General features: G+C 41.9%; 2 protein-coding genes and 1 long non-coding RNA gene across 7 annotated transcripts in view; 1 reads left to right on the top strand and 2 right to left on the bottom strand.

The window, feature by feature from the left end:
• The window catches only part of LRRC8B (leucine rich repeat containing 8 VRAC subunit B), a 29,311-nt gene extending 23,843 nt beyond the window's left edge, over nucleotides 1-5,468 (bottom strand). For both annotated transcript variants that reach the window (XM_083511065.1, XM_083511063.1), the window contains exons 1-2: nucleotides 5,375-5,468; nucleotides 84-4,197 (exon numbers count right to left, since the gene is read on the bottom strand). The gene's annotated coding sequence lies outside the window, so the exon portion shown is untranslated. The remainder of the gene's footprint in view (nucleotides 1-83; nucleotides 4,198-5,374) is intronic.
• Nucleotides 5,469-5,836: 368 nt separating this feature from the next.
• On the top strand, nucleotides 5,837-23,706 carry KYAT3 (kynurenine aminotransferase 3). 4 transcript variants are annotated; one of them, XM_083511180.1, is made up of 14 exons: nucleotides 5,837-5,969; nucleotides 8,785-8,885; nucleotides 10,453-10,511; nucleotides 11,388-11,532; nucleotides 12,686-12,835; nucleotides 14,293-14,379; nucleotides 15,100-15,225; nucleotides 15,324-15,444; nucleotides 16,983-17,059; nucleotides 18,059-18,148; nucleotides 19,624-19,810; nucleotides 20,730-20,803; nucleotides 21,437-21,523; nucleotides 22,392-23,706. In XM_083511180.1, exons 2-14 carry the CDS (start codon nucleotides 8,787-8,789, stop codon nucleotides 22,446-22,448), a joined length of 1,359 nt encoding a protein of 452 aa, XP_083367306.1. In that variant the 5' UTR covers nucleotides 5,837-5,969; nucleotides 8,785-8,786; the 3' UTR covers nucleotides 22,449-23,706. The 4 variants fall into 4 exon arrangements, with proteins under 4 accessions (XP_083367306.1, XP_083367309.1, XP_083367308.1 ...); XM_083511182.1 differs by having other exon boundaries at nucleotides 5,929-5,969; nucleotides 10,327-10,511; XM_083511181.1 differs by lacking the exon at nucleotides 5,837-5,969 and adding an exon at nucleotides 6,188-6,316.
• Nucleotides 18,834-21,516, bottom strand: LOC310710379. Its single transcript, XR_014528008.1, has 3 exons — nucleotides 21,400-21,516; nucleotides 20,275-20,741; nucleotides 18,834-19,152 (listed from the first exon to the last, which is right to left on the bottom strand). It is a non-coding gene; the product is annotated as an uncharacterized lncRNA (long non-coding RNA).
• Nucleotides 23,707-24,232: the final 526 nt, after the last annotated feature.

Genomic DNA, 24,232 nt, shown 5'->3' with positions numbered 1-24,232 from the left:
CTGCCACACTCCCCCCCCCCCCCCGCCGCCCGGTCAGGTAAGCTTTGACAGGTTCTCTCTCGCGCCCTCTCAGCCTCACTCACCTGAAGCTCGCTTCGCCGCCGCCTCCTGCTCCTCCTCCGCCAACCAGCCAGGCTGGGCGCCCGGTCGTCGTCGTCGTCGTCCTCCTTCTCCTTCTCTTCTTCCTCCACAGCACCTCCGAAGAAAGAGAAAGCAGAGAAGAGGTTGATGTTTTTTAAAGCGAGGAGGAGAGAGAGAGAGAGGCGGCTCGCGCACCGGCTTCAACCGGCGCTTCTCCGGCTCGAGGCTCCGCCCCCCGCTCTTTTGTCGCGTCATGGGGAGCGTCCGCCAATGGCGGCGCGGCTGGCGGAACCGCTGACTGCTGCGCGAGGAGGGCAGCGCAGAAGGGGGGGGGAGAGAGAGAGGGAGATGGAGGGAGGGGATAGAGGAGGAGACGAGGGTGGGGGTGTGGAACAATGGGAGGTGGCGGCTTGGGGGGGGGGAGGCTGAGACAAAAGGAGCCTTCGAGCAGTTATCGCGCGCACACGCGCGCGACAGACGCTCTTCGGCCCGCCTCGTTTCCCCCTCAGGGAGACGTGAGCGCATGTGGGAGATGCGCCTCAGAGCACCCCGCGCCGGGGTTGCCACGCGCCCGGAATTTCCCGGACGCGCGCGGGGTGTGTGTGTGTGTGTGGGTTATAACCTGGGTGGGAAATGGGGTAAACGTCCGGGAAAGTATGGTAGCCGTTGTCGGCAGTGCTGTTTACGCCGATTTGCCATAAAAGTAGCTCAGAAACTGCATGGGGTGCCGTGCTTTTTAACACGTGCCTGAAACACATGGGATGCTTGGGCTGCAGCGTCTGTTCCATCTAAAAATTCCAAGGGAGGGGAGGCTTTAGAAAGTGGCACTTAGTAGCAGTTTTTAGGGTGGGTGTGGGCAAACAAACTGACATTAAATCCAGGTAAGATGGAGGTGCTGTAGACTCTGCTGGATGGTGGCTGCCAGGAGGTCAGATCACATAAACACCATTGTCACTGGTCACTAGTGCATTTCCAGACTGAACCTAAAAGTGTTGGTTTCAACATTTAAAACCCTAAATAATTTGGACCAAAGCCCAATGGAAGGACTGCCTGCCTGCTCCCATACTGATTTTCCTGCTTTACTCTTTAAGATCAAAAATGGACAGACAAGTCAGTTGGGAGAGGGCGGCTAAGCTCCCATTTCTGCAGCTGACCCAGCAGGATGCTTTCTTCTGCCTCCAGTTCCTGTTTCTCCCACTGCAAAAGAAAACAGGTGGCTAGGCAGAGTTGCACGAAAGGTAGGCATACAAACTACAGCCTTTCCTCAGCATGAATTGACTATATCTCAGTTGGAATCTTTTCAATTAGCACTGTTATGAAGCTCTTCCTTGACTGGAGAAGATGCAGGTATGTTTAAGTCTTGCCTGGCAACTATAGCAACTGATAGCCTGCTTTGCTCTTGCATAAAGTGTTCAGTCTGAAAGCAGTACCTCTCTCTCCGCCAAAAAATATGTGGATTAATGGGCTCACTGATAGTTTACAGTCTGCCGAGATTCCTAACTACAACTCTCTTTAAAACACAAGCCTTAACTGGACTATAGGATATCACAAAACAAAAACCACACCTAGAGCTTTTTGCTCACATCTGCAGCTTTGCCACTTGCCACAGTGGAAAATTGTGGGGTTATGGTTTTGCATCATTTTTTTCCTGTCCTATCAGGTCCTTCTCTGAGAAACAACCCAGTCTTGGATCCAGCCCTACTCTACCCCTAATGCCTTGTTTTGTAGCCTTACGATTGGCTACTGACGATGGAAACCCCAATCAGTAGTAGCATGTGTTCTGCTCTGCTTTTGGAAGGCATAGTGAGAGCTTCCACTTGGCAAGCACAGAGGAAGCAATAAATAATTCCATAACCACCAAAGGAACTTCTCTGCTGGCAGAAGGATACCTTTGCCTCATCCTATCCCCTTTCAGCAGTGTGGCTCAGGGATTATGATTGTTTTGTAAAGCAAGTAGAAATATGCTCCTTGTTCCTTCAAATATAAACATCCAAGCTTTTCTATAACTGTGCTGTTGCACCCGAATTTCCTCTATGGAGTTCCCATTTGCCTTTTATAAGATTCCCCCTTCTCTCCACGTTTCATCCCCCCACTGTTCTTCCCCTAAATTCAAGAGCTCCCAGTTGTGCCATATAAATCTTTGTTTTCCCCTTTCATTAAACTGAGTGCATTTGGTTTTTTTCCAATAAAAAGATTAAAGAGCTCTCAGCTGTGATGCGCTTGAACTTGCTTTCTGCTAATACTTTGAGGGATGTGGTATAAAAGGGAATTTTTGGCCACACAGAATTGCCAGTACATGTTCCAGGGGCAACATTGCCCATCCTTGTTTGCCCCTGAGCAAAGCATGTAGCTACCTGCATGATGCCTTTCCACCGAATCCAGGTTGAAAGCAGCTATGTCCTTAAATAAGTACTTGCATTTAGTTGTGGATGAGGGTGAATAACCTTAAGGTCAACCCAATAAGTCAGAGCTAATGATAGTGGGGGAATCAAAGGACCAATTGAATGGGGGAAAGTTATGTAAGGGCAGGGTTACACTTTCCTGTAAAGATCAGGTTTGCAGCTTGAGAGTACTGCTGGACTCAACATTACTTCTGGATTTCCAGGGGGTAGCTGCTGTCTGGAAGGCCTTTTATTAGCCGGGCCTGATATGCTAAGTATCCCTGCTGAGACACAGCAGACATGGCGACTGCCAGTTTTTGTTTCAATAATTTTTATTAAAGATTTATTGTCTGTGGTTGGCTGCAGTGAGGTTTGCTTGCATTTGTTGACTATCATAATGCTCTCTGCTGTATTAGGCAGCCTTTGAAGATGGTTAAAGAACTTCAGCTTTTCAGGTGGCTTATTTTAAATAGGCTTGGTTCAATATGATCACGTTTCACCTATTGTGTGATTACTGCACTGACATTTAAAATCAGAGTGCCGGTTTATTTTACAGAACATTGCTACTCTTGCTTTGAAAATATCAAAGCCAGCACACTTCATTTGGTAAGCCATATTTATCTCATGTCGGATTTAGTTCCAAGGAAACAGGAATAGAGCTGCAAAACTGTATTTAATACTAGCAATAAAGAGGAAGTAAGTAGTTCCCCTTCTCGTGTAAATCTGGATCACCAGCCATGCTTCACAATGCTGGGATAAAAAGAGAAACGTCATTATGAAAGGATACTATCTTTCAGATCAGGAAGAGTACATCTGCTACTGTAGAAAATATTGGTTTCAGTTTATCACTCAAGTGTGGATGCTCAGAAATGCATGATTAGTTGTTGCACTTAGCTGCAGAATCTTGTTTGTCTTACAAGCATCATAGTGGTGCACGCTACCCACTTCCCTAAGTGACAAGGAATTCCAGAAACAGCAGACTTCCATCAAAATTCTGAGAAGGGTTTTTAGTTACAATGAACATACATCAGCAAGAATAAAATGTTTTAAAAATTGAGATTTCCTCCTAAAGCCTATATACCGGTATTCACAGAGCTTTATGGCACGCTGCCCTCTACTGGCCCATTTGTTGAGGTGATTTGAAGACCAAATAACTTTCTCAAAGTGTGCAAAATACTTTTATTCGATCAATGTATGAGGCTACCTATGAATGAGCCCAACTGATGGGCTGTCATCAAGCTCAGGATTGTAATGGCTTATGATGGTTGCACCGGGTTTCTAATGGGAGTATTGTGCATTACAGGTGTTACGTTAGCTGTCCCAGGCTGTTGTGAATAGTAACATTTTGCACACGCTTAAGCTTTAATGTAATTGTCGCAGGGTGTACTTTTGCCTCCAATGCGCTTCCACCACTGGTTTGGGAAATGATGTATACACAAAGTAAGCCACAATCCACATCTATCCTGTTGTTGGTTATGAAATACTTTGTTTTGATCTATTTTCCCCAAAACTAGGTTGAAACTGAGAAAAATAATGACTTAGCTGAGTTTTGAGTTGGTAAGGTGCGTGCACACAGCCTATGAAGCAAAGTTGACTCGAGCAGCAGCTTCACAAGGAAGTGCCATTTCTCTCTTTCCATCTCTGTAGGACAATTGGGTTGTGGGGAGAAGAGCTCTAGTCCTGAGCAGGTGGTGGAGGCATCGTTTTGATTTTTCACTTTACAAGGTGAAAAGATCTATGTACGGTACAGAAAACAAATTAGAGTGCAAAAGGAACATAGCTTTTATTTGTAATTTTACAGGAAAGGCTTATGCTCGCAACTGTCCTCAAGCAAGGTCATTTTCTACCTAAGAATTGCCCCAGAGCCCTATTCGCACTTAACACGGTGCATGCCTCCCTTTGTTTAATCAAGATAAACAAGCTTTGGAAGAGGCAATAAAATGTGTGGCTCCATGATCTTCTGCATGCACTTCTGTGCATTGCTGTTTCACTCAGAAGGCAGAGTCCAGTTAGCCTCACTCCCAAGAAAGTGTACACAGGATTTTAGCCTTGTTCAAATACTAGTTAGCAGGCCCAGCTCCATCTCCTGCACTCCTTGGGAAAGTGTTGTGGGTAGGGACTAAAGGCCAGCTCATTATACAGTCAGAAGACTTGGCAAACTTTTCCATGGACTGTGCTACTTCAACCTGCCAGTACCATATTGCATATTTTTTAGTGTTTCTCCACAGGTAAAACTTCCCACATGAACACCATGCCAGGAAAAGACTAGGCCAGTGGTTCTGCAGATCCCCCGTTTTTCAAAAGCCAATCCATGGACCCCCTAATTTTGAAAATTTTGATAACTCTATTTTAGTTAATGATGCCACAGACTCCCTGGGGTATGCGGACCACCAGTTGGGAACCAATGGACTAAACCAGAGCTTTCCAAGTTGTGTGTCGCAACACATTGTGTCGGCTGCAGTGTGTAGTTGTGTCATGCAAACGCTCCCCACGCTCCTCCAGGGGCTGGAAAGGGGTTAGTTTAACCTCCAGTTTGCTAATAAAACCGAATTACTGTGTTGCGAAATGATGCACGTCTAAAAAGTGTGTTACCAACATGAAAAGTTTGGAAAGCTCTGGATCAGACTGATCCTTTCTCCCTGGCATGGCAGTTTTGTATGAACAATATTTTTTTCAAGGGGGGGCACATGCTGCACTCTGACATTGTGAGTGTGGGTGTGTGGGGTACAGTGAGAGCTTCATTTAGCAAAAAAGAAAGAAGGAAAAATAGACGCAAAACAGCCATTGGTCATGGGCGTAGTTTGCCCCCCAAATCAAGTAAATAAATAAAAATACTTAACGAAAAGTAGAAATTATAGAAAGGTTTTGACAGATTTTTTCCAAGCACTTGGGGGGAGGGGGGTCGAAAGTACCTTAAAACAACCGTGGCTGAGACATTTCATTCCAAATCTGCCAGACAGAGGATGATGACAGGTGGGCATCCTTCCCCCCTGCCCTAACCTAATGATGCAAATGGCATAGAAGGAGACAAAATCACATCTTATGAACAATAAAATGCTGTGAAAAACAAGATTTCGGACATATGCAAAATGCTGGAGCCGCAATGCTAAGGCAGAAATGCTTGAGCGGAGACAAAAGGTTTTCCTTCATACCCATGGTGGGAGCTTGGCCTGTTTCAAGAAGAAGCTTGATTAATAATAATAATATGTTATATTATTTATTATTCCCTAGCCATTCTTTGCTCCTTTACCTAGTGCCTGCTGCATGCACAGAGATTAGCGAAGGTTGCAAACTGCCTGCGGGAGAGAAAATGCAGAACGGCGGCGAGACCCCCCCCCTGCTTTCCCCGAGGCCGCAGCCGAGCCGAGCCGCCCCACGGCGCCAGGAAACAACCGAGCGGCTCCTGCTCTCGCCGCGGCCTAGTTAGCCCCTCCTCCCCTGCTCCTTCGTCTTCTCCGCCTTTCTCCTAAAAAACCCCCCACACGCCATATATCCGGGACAAGCGAGGTAAGCGAGTTGCCGCTTTCCTCCCCCCCCCCGACCCGCCGCCAGGCGGCTGAGGGGAGATAGGAGGAGGAGGCCGCGCTCCGACCCGCCGCCGTCCTTTTCCTGAACTTTTCGCACCGCCGGCTTCGGGTCGGCCGCCGCTAACGAGGCTTCTCGTCCCTTCACACATTAAATATGAGGGGAGGAAAGGGGACAAAATGGCCTCGGGGGAGCCTCCTGGAAATAAGAGGATACCTGCACCTTCAGGAGGGAGGAGGCGAGAGACCCGGAGGCGGGCGAGGAAGGAGAAGCCCCATAACCTTGAGGGGGGCCAAAGGGCAGGGGAAGCCCGCGTGGTGGGAGCAGTAGTAAGGATAATAATTTTAATATTTTTCTCTTTGGAGGTGGAGGAAAGGAGTATTGGCAAGGCTTCGTTTGGGCGGGTGAATTCTTCCTCCCCCCGCCAAAAAACCCTCAGACTTGGGAGTTTGAATTAAGCAAATAATGCGATTTATTTAATAAATAATCTCAGAAGCGGGCGTTTAATTTTTAGGCAGGAGTGCTTGCCGAATGCACATGCTGACCCACTCTCTTCCAGAATGCTGGGAACTGTAGTTTAAGGGTGCTGGGAATTGTAGCTTAGCAAGAGGTACAGTGCTGGATTAAACCCCTAGGCAGTCGAAATCTCGGCTCCCACCCCCCGCCCAACAAATTATATTGCAATACTTCATTGTAATTTTATTTTAAGATCAAATAGACACATTTTGATCTGTTGTTGCAGGGCCCCTAAAAGGCCCATAGGCCGTGGTTACACCTGCCAACCCACTCCCCCTGAATCCTGGGAAATGTAATTTAAGGTTGCTGGGAATTGTAGCGACATCGGTTGTCATACTTTTGGATTTTCCTGGATATTCCGCCCGGACACTGCTTTTGACTCCAGTGGAAATTCCAGACATATAAGCCCTATACTCTGCCTATTTGGTAACCCAGCACTGGAGGGGTAAACTTAAGCTCCCAAGGAAGGGTTTAAGAAATTGAGGGAACATGGCCTGCCTCTAGGGTCTCTCTATTTTGTGCTGAGATTCAGTTTGCATATTGGCAGTTTCAGGTTATGCAAGGGAAGTGGGTTTGGTGCTCATGTGTGACAAAAAAAATCTTCCTAAAGAAATCGGACGGCTTGTAGTAAGGAAAAGGTGTGGAGAAATGTACTTGAAGGTGTAGGATAACAATGGCTTGATGAGATGTTGTATAGCCTCTCTTGCAAACAAATTGGAATGAATGTTCAGTAAACAGTGGGCATCGTATAACTGCTCAGCAAGTCAGGATGAATACTCGGTAGATAGGTCATATGAAAGTGACGTAGATTATTGGATCCTAATGGTACTAAGTGTTTTTATTTTGGGTAACAGTCTCATAATGTAACATCCCTCAGTTTCCGGGGTGATGAATTTTACAGCTGGCTGTATTGCATAATGCATATAGTCTCTCAAAGAAGTAGTTTAAAATATATTTTGATTCTAAAGCGTCAGTCAGTATAGCCAGTAGTTGGGGATGAGGGAGCTTTAGACCAGTGGTCTCCCCCCTTTTTTTACCCATGTAACGCTTGAAAATTGCTGAGGGTCTTGGCAGACATCTTAATTTTTTTCCTGCCTGTTACAGCAATTGTAATGTGTTGCGCTAGATGCTGAATAATTTTAAGTTGTATATTTATTTTGTTTCATATAGTATGAAGTACAGTATCAGAATTAAAAGAAGCAAGAAAAATACAATTAATCAATATGTGATGGATGTGCCATCTCCTGTCTTCCGCCACAAATCCACAGACTGAATGGCGCTCACAGATTGGCAACCCTTGCTGTAGACCCACAACTTTCAGAAGATCATAGTTCTCCCACTGGCAGTAGGCTGTAGAAGACCTTGTGGGACGCCAGTGGCTTTGTATTACCTGGATCCAAAGTCCCCCAGGTCCCCCCAAGAGACTTGATTCTTGGGCTGTCGGCTGTACCAGCAAAAAAAATGACACTTCTCAACATCCACCCAGTCTGGTGCAAGCAGGATGGCTTCAGATGTGGATCTGCTGCTCTGCCTTGCTGATCCTGGCTAGGGATTAAGCTTGTTCTGAATGAACATGCATACTGACTGGTTTCTGTAATCTTAGAAACATAGTGATTTATACTTAGAGTACTGACTGACCCAGTTGCAAGGATCAGGTAGTTACTAAGCCTAAAATAGGAGTGAAAGCTTACCTAGATGGATGAGTATATGACATGTGTGATGACTTTCAAGTCCTGTGCTCCTCCTATCTATCCTTAATATAAGCACATGTAAGGCTTATATCAACAGAAAGGGAGTAGGTGGTGCTGTGGTCTAAACCACTGAGCCTCTTGGGCTTTCCAATCAGAAGGTTGGTGGTTCAAGTCAGCGCGACAGAGTGAGCTCCCGTTGCTCTGTTCCAGCTTCTGCCAACCTAGCAGCTCGAAAGCACACCAGTGCAAGTAGTGCTGCGGTGGGAAGGTAAACGGCATTTCTGTGCGCTCTGGCACTCTTTACGGTGTCCTGTTGCACCAGAAGCGGTTTAGTCATGCTGGCCACATGACCTGGAAAGCTGTCTTTGGACAAACGCTGGCTCCCTCAGCCTGAAAGTGAGATGAGCACTGCACCCCATAGTCAAGTTTGACTGGTCTTAACTGTCCGACGGCCCTTTACCTATATCAACAGACATGCCACATAGGGATTTAAGTTACACTGAAGAATAGTTATACAATTATGGTCTGGTATTTGGCACTATTGTTTGTGTGTAGTTGTTTCATGCACTTATAAACTTATTGTTATGCAGGCATGTTCTTTGCTCAGCAATGCTTCAGCTACCTTGGCACTAGAACATCACTACTGAAGATTACTTACCCTTTGAGATACTTCAGGGTTTCATCCTCTCCTGTATGTATTCCGTATCTTCATAGCTTATGTGATTGTATGTGCATATTGTTATATTATTTATGATTCACTCATGTCCACGATCCTAAATTTGGGGACCTGGTTTTGTTTAATGTCTTTGTTTTGCTTTGTTTTGCAAGTGTTGCCAGACACTTGTAAACCAATTCACCTTTTGCAGTGAGCAAGTTTGTGCAAGACAGTATTTTCTTCTGCTTACTTCTATTCTTATTGCAGAAGGTATCAATTGGAACACTGTTAGTATTGACCATAAGTTAAAATAACGATAATTTTAGTAGTAGACCAGTATGACTATATAGATGTGTCATTCTCTAAGGTGCTGCAAGACTCTTGGTTAATTTAACTCTGAGAGATATGTTTAAAAAGAACCTTGGTAAAGGCAGCTTTTTTCTTCCTTTTGTTTCCCTTACCACCTGTAACAGCTTAAGCTACATCATCTATCTTTTTTATTTATTACATTTCATCAAATTATATGTAGAGGTCCGGAATGTGGAGTCACTAGGTTGGCTTGGATGTTAAAAAAAAATCCTTGCCTTTCAGACATTCATGAAGCAGTTCAAGATTTGGATTGAAAAATAGTGTTCTGGAGTATACATATACTGTATAGCCAGCACGATAGAATGAAGGTCACCCAAATAGTGCTTCCTTTTATCTGGACTGCGGTTATGTCATTTGGTGTGTGTTGAACATACATATTCTTTACATATATGTTCCATTTGTTGAACAGCTTTGATGTTACTTTGTGGAATTTCTCTCAATGATTTTTTTTAAAAAAAACCTTTAATACTATGATATTGTCTGTTACACCCTTTAAATATGTTGCTGGTCCTTGAGTTTTGTGTTGGACAACCTTAGCTTTTAAAATAGTGCTTAAAAAACCTAGTTTTTAATAGATCCACAAAAATTCTAGGAAGACAAAGGAAGGGGGTTATTTTTTCTTTGGGAAAGTGGAAAAACAGTTTTCCAGCTATTGTTTGTTCAGGACGGACAGAGTGGCACAACCAGTGGGGTGTATTCTGTACCTAGCAGATTCTTTCCTCATATGATGGAGAGAACATAGAGCCAGGCACAATAATCTTGTGAAGACAGATCCTGTTACCTACACACAGGTTTTTATTAATCTGTCTTATGCACATAGCCTAGCCTTTGCAATTCTGCTCTGTCCGTTACTTTGATTTCACCGTCTTTGAAAAACAACAAGATATATAAACCACATTTCCTCTACCCCTTTGTTCTCAAGTAAGTGCTAAAAGATTGTGCTCTGACATACATCTATGATATACTCTGTCCTTCTTATACTGGGTTTGAACAGAACTTATATTTAATCTTAACCATTCTATTTAGTATCCTTGCATAGATCGGCATTTTGTCAAACATGTATTGTAAGAGAATATTGGTTAATTGTTACATTGAACTGTGTTTGCAGCGCCTGTCAGTTTCATCAGCTTTAGAATGAACTACAAGGAGAAATGTCATGGATTACCATAGTGCCCAACAATACAGTACTTTGTAGTTCTAACAAGAATTATCCGTCTTTGATTCTTGTATGTAGACCATGACCTTCAAGCACAAAAATGCAAAACGAATTGAAGGGCTGGATAGCAATGTGTGGTAAGTAATTATTAATGAAAATGAATGAATGAATGAATAATGAAAATGTCTGTACGCCTTGTAGTTCATTTGTATGCTTTTCACCTACATTGTCAGCTGACCAGGTGCAGGGCCAGGGTGGGGGGCCGGGAGAGAAACCTCTTGGTCAGTGAAGCCACTGGGAGTGGGCTCCAGGCTTTTGTCTGCTCCTCCCCTCTATTCACCTCTTCCCTACAAATTAATCTCTTTGTTCCTTTTATGGTTAAAAGATCTTGGATGAATCACAGTGATAATTACTGGTTGTGCAGCCTGTGAGTCTACAGAACAACCCTGCTAGGATATTTAAATAATGGGGACAGGGTCAATTTTAGCTAACAGGCTGAGATAAGGTGATTCTGGCTTTGTTTATAAGGCTATTTTGGTTCTAATTTGCTACATTTATAAAGAAAAATGAAATAATAATCCTCTGTCAACTGCGGGGAGGGTCAAATGTACTCTCAACAGCATGGGGGGGGGGGGACATTGGTCTTCCATAACTCAGTGTTCTAGTTGGTCCTCAACCAAGATGATTTTTGAATTGCCCTTTGGTGCTTCAGAAATGGTTATGTCACATCACGTGTTTTGGCTTAATAGATGTTACTGGAAGTGGAGGATGAGGCACAGAAGCCGTGTAATGCTTATGGCACCTAGTTCTAGCCTGAAAGCCTGACTTAAAACTAGACTGATGGCAATGAGGCCTCCAAGATCTCTGATTAACTAATATCTGATTGAATGCTCTCTGAGTGGTTTCCCACAGACCCATGTGTTCTATACTGTGTTTTTGATTTACCATGGATCCGAAATATTCTTCCTTGTAAGTGTATTAAATACCTTTGTAATAATTTCTTCCTTTCTTAGGGTGGAATTTACAAAAGTTGCTGCAGATCCCTCAATCGTTAATTTGGGACAAGGACTTCCAGATATATCTCCTCCTAACTATGTTAAAGAAGCATTAGCCAAAGCATCCTCTGTGGATATGCTGAACCAATACACCCGGGGTTTTGTGAGTACATCTTCACGCTCTCTGAGAGGTTGCTTTAAATCAGTTGCATATCTAAACATTTTCTCATGGTTTCCACATGCGCCTTCTTCATTTTGGATTCTTGGGCTGAATAAAAACACGGTAACCATAAATCTTCAAACAGTGGCCAATGTAAATATGGTCCAAAGAGGACTATACGTAGGGCCAGGAGAACTGACTATGTAATTGAATCAAACTTCTCAGTGTAACGCTATTATTAATCTATATAGTACGTTTCAGCATACAGGGCACTACACTTTGGCTTTCTTGCACATAATGCTTAACCATGGTTTGGCATTATGAAGATGAGCCTCAAGGAATAGTTCAAAAGATTCAACTTCTGTTTTTGATTCACCGCAGCTTCTTGTGATGTTCAACCCACACACACTGTGGTTAATCATTCGTTGAAACAAGCCAGCTTCAAATCATGGGTTGTGAACTGGGCTTGTTTCAATAGACTGTAGTTAAAATGAAGCCGTTTGCCTGGACATAATGCTAAACTGCAATTAACTTAAAGCTTCCAATCTTCTTCTTGCAGCTGCACGGAGAAGGGGGCGGGGGGGGGGGAGGAGAAGGACAGGAGCCTGAGGCTTGCTTTGGTTCATCCTTGTAACATTAAACCATGGTTTATATGCAAATACAGCCAATTCCTTTCTTGTTCTTCACCATGGTGCAATATGAGCATTCATCAGAGGGTAGTTACTCCTTTTTCAGTGACCCATGAATGGCAGTATAACTGTTTCTAGAAATTTATTTGTGTTACGAACATTTTTGTTCTACATTATTTTTTCTTCAAAGGGTCACGGTCATAGATCCTCACTGATAGTACACACAATTCCCAGCTTGTGATCTTGCACAAAGACTCCTATTCAGTGGAAGGCTGGCTGTGCAGAAGAGATTCCATGTGAACTGTGCCTTATATTGTTTTTCTTGTTCAGCTCAGTTTAGTAGGTTCTCTCCTAGATGTGATGACAGTTTCTAATTGTTTAAATCTTTAGAATGGTATGTCTAATTGGGTAACTCTGTTTTGTGCATCAGCCATGCTAGATTTGGCTAACAGACAATACTGTATTATTTGTCGGTTGTTTGTTATTAACTGGCATAAGAGTCTATGTATTTTCTTTTGCATTCATAGGGACATCCTTCGTTGGTGAAAGTCTTGTCCCAAGTGTATGAAAAAGTTTGTGGAAGAAAGATTGATCCATACACTGATATCCTGGTGACAATAGGGGGATATGGATCTCTGTTCAGTGCAGTGCAGGGACTAATTGAAGTAGAAGATGAAGTAAGTTTTGTGATGCATCCCAGAATAAAAATAACTCTCTTCTATGAAAAAATATGTGTTCACACACACAGCCACCCTTAGAACATGGGTAGCATTCCATTAGTAAGTGATCAAGCCTACTCAGAAATCCTTTTCCTTGGCAGCTTGATGGTTTATTGAAGGGTAGAGAGCTGACTTTCGTTAGTTTTGGTTGAATAAGAAATCAACTTTGAAGCAGGGCTTTTTTTACCTGCCAGATTCCTATGCCTTTAAGAGTATGTTGATGCACCTTAATTTAGCAGATGAAGGATTTCTTCGCATTGGGATAAAGTTATAGAAAAAGCCTCAGCTGCTTAACTATTGTGCATTAGGTTACTGTTGAAGGCAGGATAAAGGGACTAGTGTTGTTCTTTAAGCAACTCTATGTCTGAGATGAATTGTCCATCAATCTACCACTTAATTATCAACCTGTTGTAAATTAGCTTGGCTACTCCCCGGTACAGCTGAAAAAAAATCCTAGGTGCTTGTCCTTTCAGATGCCTAGAACATTGGTCCTGAACCCTTCAAAACTTGAAATATTTCCCAACTTCAAACCCTGTTCTTTTTTTCTTGAGTTGTATAAGTTTGTCAATAATGGGGATCTATAAGCACTAGGGACGCAGGTGGCGCTGTGGGTAAAACCTCAGCGCCTAGGACTTGCCGATCGCATGGTCGACGGTTCGAATCCCCGCGGCGGGGTGAGCTCCCATCGTTCGGTCCCAGCTCCTGCCCACCTAGCAGTTCAAAAGCACCCTTAAGTGCAAGTAGATAAATAGGTACCGCTTTATAGCGGGAAGGTAAACGGCGTTTCCGTGTGCTGCGCTGGTGCAGGCTCACCAGAGCAGCTTCGTCACGCTGGCCACGTGACCTGGAAGTGTCTCCGGACAGCGCTGGCCCCCGGCCTCTTAAGCGAGATGGGCGCGCAACCCCAGAGTCGGACACGACTGGCCCGTACGGGCAGGGGTACCTTTACCTTTACCTTATAAGCACTTAGGGTAGGGTGGGTTTTAAATCAAATAGCCTGCCTCATTAGGGGTAAAACTGGCAATGAAGCGATAGCTAGCTACCTTCTGATATTTTGTCTTTTCACTTTTGCTTTATGTCTCTCCCTCATCCCTTCAGTTCTGCTGCCATTATTATAAATCTTCACTTATTTCCTATTATCCCCAGCACACAAAAGCAGCCACTGTGAAGTAGCAGTGGCTACTTACAGATATACAGATATATATGAAGTAGCTGTGGCATTTACAAATATACTTAAGAGTTTTAGCTTTTAATCTAAAATACTACCCCGTGTTTGTTGACAAGTACTTTTAATGCAATGTGCTTTCCTAAATATATAGAATTAGCATTGTATCAGATCAAAAGTGGGTTTTGTCTTTGAAGAAAGGTATAATATCATTTCTTACTCACATAACTTTCCTATATGTTTACTTTAGGTGATAATAATAGAACCCTTCTTTGACTGTTATGAGCCAATGGTGAAGATGGCAGGAGCCAAGCCTGTTTTTATACCCTTGAGATATGTGAGTGTGTTTAGAATATTATTATAATCAGAGTTTATTTAGATAGGGGAATGAAGAGAAGTGTTGCACCTTGCAGTTTTTCATAATGGTTATTTCTTTCCTATGTTACTCTGCTTTGTGTGCTCAGTGAGAAACAGAATGGATCCAGTAAACAGATTAATAACAACAAGAAAGCAATGCCTCCCAAAAGTCTAGAAGTAAATGATAGAAGCCCAAATAGGAGATGGGTGTCAATAATTTAACTTTAGATTGCTCGGTGGCCTTTCTTTAAATGTGAAAGCCACATTAACTTTCAAAAAACTGAGGGGTGTGAGCAGGCTAGCTAATTAATTTATTCAGCTTCAAGCATCCTTAAGTGCTTTTGTCTGTAACAGTATTTAAAGTGGTACTTAAGACCACAGTGGTAGATGGTAATTCTGGTCCCCCCTGGTTTTTTATAGTAGTAGTTTTGGATTCTTAGAAATGCATTGCTGCTATATGGAACACTTAATCTTTTAATCAGTTTTGATGGCTAGATCTAGTGGGTCAGAGGAATCGTCACTGGAAAGTCCCAAATGATATGAATGACCTTTTTTTTGTTAGTGATCAGAATTTGAGATTTCTATGCAGTTTACTCATGTATTTTGTATAGTTGAATGATTCTTAGGATAAGATCACTAGTGGAACGTTTAAAGAAAGTTTATTTCAGCCTAATAAAACATCTTTCCCCCTATAACACAGAGACCTGCAGCCGGAGAGACTGCCTCTAGTGCGGACTGGGTCTTGGATCCTGCTGAACTTGCAAGTAAATTTAATTGCAAGACGAAAGCTATTATATTGAATAACCCTCACAATCCTATAGGAAAGGTGAGATTCCTGTTTTTAAATCTGCCTGCTAAATGTTATAAAATGTTGGCTCTGACGATATTGATTAATACATTGTTTTCTTTCCCTTTCTATTTTAGGTCTATACGAAAGAAGAGCTCCAGATAATTGCTGATCTCTGTATTAAATATGACACCCTGTGCATCAGTGATGAAGTATATGAATGGCTGGTATACACTGGCAATAAACACATTAAGATAGGTACTGAATTGTATGGTAGTCAATGGGAAACGTATGTGTACATTTCATTCAAGTTGGTCCTTCTTTCATATGTATAAAAATAGTTCCTATTGGCCACCAGTGCCTTTTCATTTGCTCACTTTTAAGCAGATCCCCAAAACAGTTTTCCAATCTACTGTTGAAACCTACAAACCATTAAACCTATATGCAAGTGACAGTTACTTTATAAACTAAGCAGAACTCTTTTCTCCCCAGAAACCTTATTTTCTCTAGCTTGTATAACATGCACATAAAGATTGTGCAAAGAGGAGAACACAAATCCTCCCCCCAGAGGCAGAGATGTTCTTGTATTAAGCTTCACGTATTCCATCAGCTGAAATGACACATCGTTCGTGAAAAATGTGAAATGAATATTGCATCAATTTACAGCATCTGGTGGTGGCTCTCTAATATTTATCTAATAGAGGTTGCCAGTGATAGATCATAAAATCAGCATAGTATTTGTGCTGTCATCTAGGCAGTTTCCTCTGGTATAGAACACTTCGTCATTTCTCTTATCTAGCTTGGGCAAAACAGGAGCTACAGGAGCTTCATGTGACTAATGATTAGAGTTCCACTGGCAGATTTAAAGATTGCATATTGTAAGCAAAGATTCTTCTGGCGCCTCAACAGGCATAGTGCTTATTTGCGTAATATGCATGTATGTAGCCTTACTAATAGTTCTTGGTGCTTGCTCAGATACAAAAATACATTCTGTTCTTCTGTAGCTTAATACAATGAAGGTGCTTGTCCTTTGTTCACAAAATATTTATTCTAAAAGTCACCTGATGGATTGTGTGACTCCCCAGCAGTCTTCTGAAAATGAGTTGGCTAGCTGTTTGCTCCACAAATTGATAATCTCTTGTTTTAGATTTGCTAAATGTAATTGCAGCCCATGGTGATGGCTGGAATTCATCACAGAACTACGCATTACAGAATGTGTTCCCTTCTCCTTGTCTGCAGCACATAGCATCACTGCAGCACATAGCATTACTTGTCGTTTTCCTCCATTGGTACCCAGTGATGTCAAGTGAGGGCTGGACAACCTGATGATGCCACAGCATGAGTTAATGCTGCGTCACCTATAACTTATACCTCCACCCTAACATGGGTTGCAGGAAAATACTCTTACGGGGTTTTTTAAAAAAATATTTTGGATGTGTGTGTATTTTGTGTGCTATACTGTTATATGGAATTTAGGGACCATTTTACTCTTTCAGTTCAATACCAACAACAAAGAGCTCATCTGAATGACCTGATAAAATGACTGAGACCTCTCTCTGGTGTGGACATACCCTTATGTGCCACAAGATGCCTGAATGAGGGTGTGAGTAAAGGAACAATGGGCTTTCAGTACATACCCATTTAGTTTGAACATAATGAAGCCAGCTTCATACTTATCCATATATGTTCCTTTGTAGGATGCATTAAAACATACTTATTTATTGTTAGAGAGGTAAAGCTTGTTAGCTCAGTTCGTATGTAATTAACGCTTGATCCTTTTCTTTCTTTTTTCACAGCTACTTTGCCTGGAATGTGGGAAAGAACAGTAACTGTAGGAAGTGCTGGGAAAACATACAGTGTAACTGGCTGGAAGGTAAGCGAACAGAATAAGACATAATGCAAATGAAGAATCATATATGTTGAAGTACTGCTAGGTTGATATACCATGGAGATTATTTGCAAGTGTGTACAAACTATACGAAACATGTGCAGAATCTGTATTAAAAACTAACCCCTGACATAATAGAAATTCAAGATGCCGTCCATACAGGATATTCCACTCAGAACTTAGAAATCCTACTGTTTACATTTTGAACAGGCGATCAGTATGTACATTGTAAACAGTAAGCCTTTCCAGTTTGCACATTTTTTGAAGACCTTGTGCTTGCTGTGCCAGTTCCAATGTTAGATGCAGAAGGTGGTGGTTGCTGGGGGCACGCTTCGCATGAGAAAATCAGGCCAGGATCCGACAAACTACAAGGAGACTTCTGCAGGTGCACTAAGCTCTTTTGGGCTTCTTATACCCACTGCCTGACTGAAAAGGTATCATAAAATATTGGGGGCTTCCCCAACACAGGAAAATACACGTGGGGTTTCATCCAAAAACAGAATCATGTAAAGTCCCATGTGTGTATGCAAACATACCTTAGGCATGGCTATGTAGCTTTCTTGGAAGCAGAGTTAGGCAAGTGCATGCTGTAACTTCAATATTGTGCGTCTTTTGGTAATTTTTATTTTGTGAAAACTATAAATACAATATGTATACACAAACAGGCTCATGCACAGATAAATAAATGCACCTATGCTTAATTTTTGTAACGTTTTTGGAGAACATAACTTTCATTTTTCTTGACAGGGATTTATTTTAATTGCAGATCACCTTTTAAATAGGGACACACCTCGCTGCCCCTGGGGAGTAATTATCTAAGCCAGGCAAGAAATCTTTTATAAACTGGAAGACATGGGGTCCACCCCCTTTAAGTTTGTCAGTAGTCCACCAGTTTAAAATGTGATTATTTCCATGTTTCTCAACTTTTATAAATGTTAAGTAAACAGCCAGATATTTGTTACAATTTATTTCTTTTTGTTGAAGCTTGGCTGGTCTGTTGGTCCCCAACATCTGATAAAGCATTTGCAGGTGGTTCAACAAAATACACTCTACACATGCCCAACTCCATTACAGGTAAGTACCAAGCAATGCAAAAGGTATTGTAAAGAGTGTGATACAGTGTAGGAGGTTTGAGCCACTAAACGTAATAAGAAATTGACTAATAAGGAATCTATTTGTGGGAATTGCAGATGAAATTAAAACTTGAGCATGTAGATCCAATGTAGATTAGCATTTGAATGTCAATAATTTGGACATTCCGTTATTAGCAGGAAAACAACAGACACAAGTGATGGGAGTTGGGATGAGTGATTACCATTGTACATAATACATACTGCCATGTATATGATGTGTAGTGAAATTCTCATTACTTCTTCGCAGGATGATACAGACAACTGCCTTATACAGTGGTTACCTGGACCCTGTGGAAAGTTATTGTTTGGCAAATGTTTGTCTCTGTGCATCCTTTGGCTAGATTGTTTTCAGATCAAGGTGTATGCTTCCTAAATGTTTGGGGTTTTCTATACTATGTGGTAAGAAAGGAAGATCTGTAGACTTCATTCTTGTTTGTGGTTTTATTATTATTATTATTATTATTATTATTATTATTATTATTATTAAATTACATTTGTATACTGCCCTTCATCCGAAGATCTCAGGGTGGTCCACAGCATAAAAACAAGAATAAAACCACAAAGTACATAATAATAATAATAATAATAATAATAATAATAATAATAATAAGAAGAAGAAGAAGAAGAAGAAGTACAACCCCCCCTCCACAATACCCCTCAACACATTTAAAAGGACCTAGACTGTTATTCAGCCAAAGGCCTGGTTGAAGAGGAACGTTTTCGCCTGGCGCCTAGAGATGTATAATGAAGGCACCAGATGAATCTCTCCAGGGAGAGCATTCCACAAGCAGGGAGCCACTTAGAAAAGGCCCGTTCTTGTGTTGCCATCCTCCGGACCTCTCATAGAGGAGGCACATGAAAAAAGTCCTCAGAAAGACCTCAGATGACGATCGCAGAGTCTTGTCAGTTTATATGGGGAGAGGCAGTCCTTGAGGTATTGCAGCCCTGAGCCATTTAGGAAAAGGAATGATAAATTCTTTATAATTTATGTCATTATTGAAGCATTAAACATTAAAAAAATCAGATACACATTACTGAATTAATCACTGAAAATGAAGGTATTTGACTTTTTAAAATCTTATACTTGAAAGGAAATATATCTATTTTAGTGATAGATTTGTATCCAGCAATTTTAGAAGCATTTCCATCTGCCTTCTCCCCGCTCCTTGACTGCTAAACCCAATTGACAATCTTATTTTTACTTTTCACTGACTTTCTGTTTTACTAGAATTTTACTAGAATGATCTGTTTTATTATGGAAAAACTGATAATTAGATTCTAGAGATCTGAGCATTTCTTTGAATACAGCATTTCTTATTAAAAGTGAATCTTCACAAGGTCTGTTTTGTGCCTGCTGCTTGTTGATAATGTGCTTAAATGTGTGGTCCCCCCCCCTTTCCTAATTTGAATTTCCAGGAAGCTGTGGCACAAGCCTTTTTGATAGACTTGAAGCGCATGGATGACCCAGAGTGCTACTTCTATTCTTTGCCTAGAGAGCTGGAAGACAAACGAAACCGAATGGCTCGCATGCTCCTGGGAGTTGGGCTGAAACCTGTTGTTCCAGAGGGAGGATACTTTATGATTGTTGACGTGTCTACATTAAGTAAGTGAAGATTTTATTCCATGGCTGGAATGGGGGTGATGACCCAGTACTGAAGCTGGGAGAAATATACTATGAGCAAAGGGAGGGCTACAGTGTGTGTGTTTTCTCTTCTGAGTAACAAATATTTTCACAAACATGGTAGGTGTCCTACTGCACTTACAGCAGAACTAGGCAGCAATTACAGCTTGCTGTTGTGTTGCCCTTTCTCACTCTGTAAGAACCCCACCACCACAAGCAGTCAGTGATATGGAACAGGGTGGAAAAATACACAGGCTAACGACTTCATGATGTGAATTTTTCATTACAGAGAAAATGGTTGTGTTCCCATTGGCAGCAGACCCTTGTTATCGCGTAATGTCTAGCTCTCCCCTTAGAATGCAGCTTAAGAGCAAATTCCTGGTACTCTGGGGAGCAGTCCTGGGGGAAAAGAAGTGAAATAGCAGATCTTGCACTTTAGATCTTACCCTGGGCTCCAGATCCTTTCCATCTTGTTGTTGTTGTTTAGTCATGTCTGACTCTTCGTGACCCCATGGACCAGAGCACGCCAGGCACTCCTGTCTTCCACTGCCTCCCGCAGTTTGGTCAAACTCATGCTGGTTATGCCTGTTGTCTTTGTCCATGGAGTTTTCTTGGCAGGGATACTGGAGTGGCTTGCTGGTTCCTGCTCCAGGTGGATCACGTTTGGTCAAAACTCTCCACTATGACCTGTCCATCTTGGGTGGCCCTGCACGGCATAGCTCATAGCTTCTCTGAGTTATTCAAGCCCCTTTGCCACGGCAAGGCAGTGATCCATGAAGGGGCCTTTCCATCTACTGTTCTGTAAAAAAATCTCCGCTGAAGTGCCCATACTGGGTAATGCCTTTCTTTTGAAAAATTGCAGCTCTTAAGGTGTTTTTCACCTCTTCTTTTTGTTTTAAAGATGTAGATCTGTCTGACATGGAAAAAGATAAACCTTACGATTATAAATTTGTTAAATGGATGATAAAATCTAAGGTAAGGATTGGTTTTATTTCTCCCTCCTACTCTTTGCTCAAATAACTGTGTCTTTAATTCTAACATCTAAGTGAGACTGTAAAACAGGTAGCCCTGATTTAGGGGATTGTGTGCTCATTGGAAGGCTGCATACCCATTGCTAGGCTTGCAGATCTCTTCCCTGCTTCAGCAGAGATATAAGCCCTTTACTGACATCTGCTCTGTGGGATTTGCCTCTGCTAGGCTAGTCTGTGGCCTAGACACAACCACTACTTAAAGATCAGCTCCTTTGCTAGGAAGATGAGGGCAAACTGCTAGCCCAGGGTGCTTCCAGAATGCAACATTGCAGAATTCCTACATGGAAAGCACTTGAAGCAGTGAAGGAAATATTGCGGCAATCTGTTTGTAGCTTAATTCTGCTTCCCAGACCATGCACATAAAAATTCCCACGTGCGAAATTTTCATCCATGATAGTACAGTGCTGTATTTTGCACATGCGAATTTTGTTAATGTGTGACGTGACCTTAATTAAGCTCTTGGGCCGCAGCCTTTAAACTCTCACAAAAATACAGTTACTAGAGCTTCTAAGAGCTAAGATTTAACCTGTTTTAATGTACTTGCTGAGCATGCAATTGTGCTTTGTGCTTTTTTAAGAAACTGTCAGCTATTCCTCTCACCTCCTTCTGCGGCCCTGAGACCAAAGAACAGTTTGAAAAGTACATACGGTTTTGCTTCATCAAAGTAAGTTCTGTAGCATGTGCTTAAATAAAGCTTAATTGTTTAAGTCTTAGCAGGGCTGTTTGTTTCTATTAGTACCAAAACTTAGATCTTCTCCTTTCACTTTTAAGCAGTTTAAATAACTTTTTGATATTGCTCCTAATAATAATTTATTAGGGTATGATCATATTTTACATCAAGGTGGACAACCTCTTCTTCATCAAGGAGTAATCTGGAAACCAATTTGGGTATCATTAAAATTAATTTCATTTACTCCCGTCATCCTCTTCCCTCCCCATTTTCTTCCTCCTGCCACCCACATGAAATTAGGCCAAGAGACACAAGTTGCCCACTCCTGATCTACATAGTGCTTTTTCTAAATTGTCACAGCCCAGGATTCCTAATAGTCCTGAAACCTAGGCCAGTGTGGGTAGCAGTTTGTGAATGAGCTGAGTTTTTAACTAGGAAGCCTCTACTTCACCCTGTGAGCCATGATATGCTGGCTTCCCTTTATTTTTTTCAGGGATGTGATGATAATTAAAACAAAATTTTCTTCTGCTCCACAGATTGACAACTAGATTGGCTGGGTGCCAAATGCTGTATTGTCATAAGAGTGGGGGACTAGGTGTCTCAGTGCATCTCAACCTCACCAAACCATAGCTAGAGTTTATTACTGGGGGAATGGGGCACACTGTAGATGTTAGCCACTGGGTAGACATACCCAGCTATTTGCTCCAAACTCATGTGAGCATGCATGCCACAAAAAGTACCTAATGGAGTTGTTAGAAGTGGGCTTCTGTGGATTTGCAATCTTCTGGCAGTAAAATGTCTTACACACGTGAAGAATATTTCAGTTCCGATTTTTAACTTTTATTGTGTTCATTGTTGACAGAAAGACAGCACCTTGGATGCAGCAGAAGTCATCCTGAAGAACTGGAAAAAAGATTGACCCACAACCTAACCTCTTCTGCCATTTCTAAAAATATATGCTCAGTCATACATTTATAACTAGACCTGGAATGTCACATTTCAGGTTACCCTTTCTAAATTGCACTGTGCTGCCACCTGCTGGATATTTAATATTAATAATGTGATCCAACATACTGGTTTTGACATTGCAAAAATTATAGTCTGTTTTCCAAAATATTCAGTGGAAACCTTTTCCAGCAATCTTCTTTTCTTCTTTTCTAAACACACTGAAGTAAAATTTGTGCAGGCTACATCCACCAGAGCCCTGTTCTGTGACCTCCTTTATACTTGTACAAATTATTAATGCGTTTATTGCACTGCTTTGGGTTTATTTTTGTCAAACAGCAGCCTTTCTGCAATCCAGACAAAATACTGTATGAGAAAATGAACCCAAAGCAGTGCAATAAACGCATTAATAATTTGTACAAGTATAAAGGAGGTCACAGAACAGAGTGTGGATTTGTGGGCAGGGTCCTTGCTTTACATGGCTTGGCCAGCCAAGGGCATAGCATAGTAGCAGAGGAAAGGCAGCACAGATGGGCATGGGAGCTGGGCATGGGAACAGGCAGTCTTTTCATTCAGTTGTATTGCTCATGATTAAGTGTGTGTGTGTGCAAAACAAAAGCACAGATGCACACAATTCACAAAAACGAATAATGCCTTGCAATCGGAATGAATAAGAAATGAGATCTGTACAGTATATTTTCGTGAATTCTATTGATTGTAGAGGGGAATGGCTATGGAGATGAGAAGTCAGATTGCTCTAGAGTCTGGGTTTGCCATTTCCCCTTCTTGCGTGAATAAGGCAAGCAATTTTTTTTTTTTTGCCAGCTATGCAAATGACACACGCTACCTCGCATAAAATGGATATAATTCCGTCCCCTCAAATTTTACCATTTTATTTTACAATTAACAATCCTGGAGGATCTGCTAGATATGTTACTTAGAATCACAGAATTGTAGAATTGGAAGGGACCCCAAGGATCCTTTAGTCCAACCCGCTGCAATCAGGGATCTCAGCTAAAGCATCCGTGACAGGTGGTCATCTGCTTAAAAACCTCCAAGGAAGGAGAGTCCACAATCTTTCGAAGGAGTCCATTCCACTGTCAAACAGCTCTTACCACCACGAGGTTATTCCTGATATTTAGTCGTAATTTCCTTTTTTGTAACTTGAAGCCTTTGGCTCAGGTCCTATGATTTGATTTAACAAATAAATAAAAGTGAAAATTTGGCATAAACCTTGACTGCTTTCTTCCACTGAGGTTGTAAACAAGCAAAATAGTGTATTCCTTAAACTTGCCAGAGAAGCAGGTTTACAGAAACAGATTCTGCTCCCCTCCCCCTGCTCAATTTAAGAAGAACTAATAAAGAAAATTTGGAAATGATAGCTTCATAGGACCTAATCTTAAAACAGGTTTATAGCCTGATTGTGTGCATATTTGCTTGGAAGGATTTTGGTTGACCTTCCTTCAAAGTAACTTCATAGGATTGTAGACCTTATGGAGTGAGGTATGCCTGTTTACTCAGAAGTAAGTCTCACTGTATTCTTTACCTGTTTACTCCCAGGTACGTACATCCTGCATGTTTCTTTTAAATCTATACTTACCTGAGACTTATCTCATAAGTGTGCATAAGATTCTAGCCTCAGGGTAGTATTGTGGTCTGGAGAAGATGAACATATGTCACATACCTGTGGACACAAAGTTAAATCCTACACAAACCACTGGACAGTAAATCCCATTGCAACTGCATTTGCATTGAGTA

This window comes from Podarcis liolepis, assembly GCF_965112155.1.
Source record: "Podarcis liolepis genome assembly, chromosome: 6".
Taxonomy (NCBI): domain Eukaryota; kingdom Metazoa; phylum Chordata; class Lepidosauria; order Squamata; family Lacertidae; genus Podarcis; species Podarcis liolepis.
Note: the sequence above shows the minus strand (reverse complement) of the source record. Positions and strands in the feature narration are given on the sequence as shown.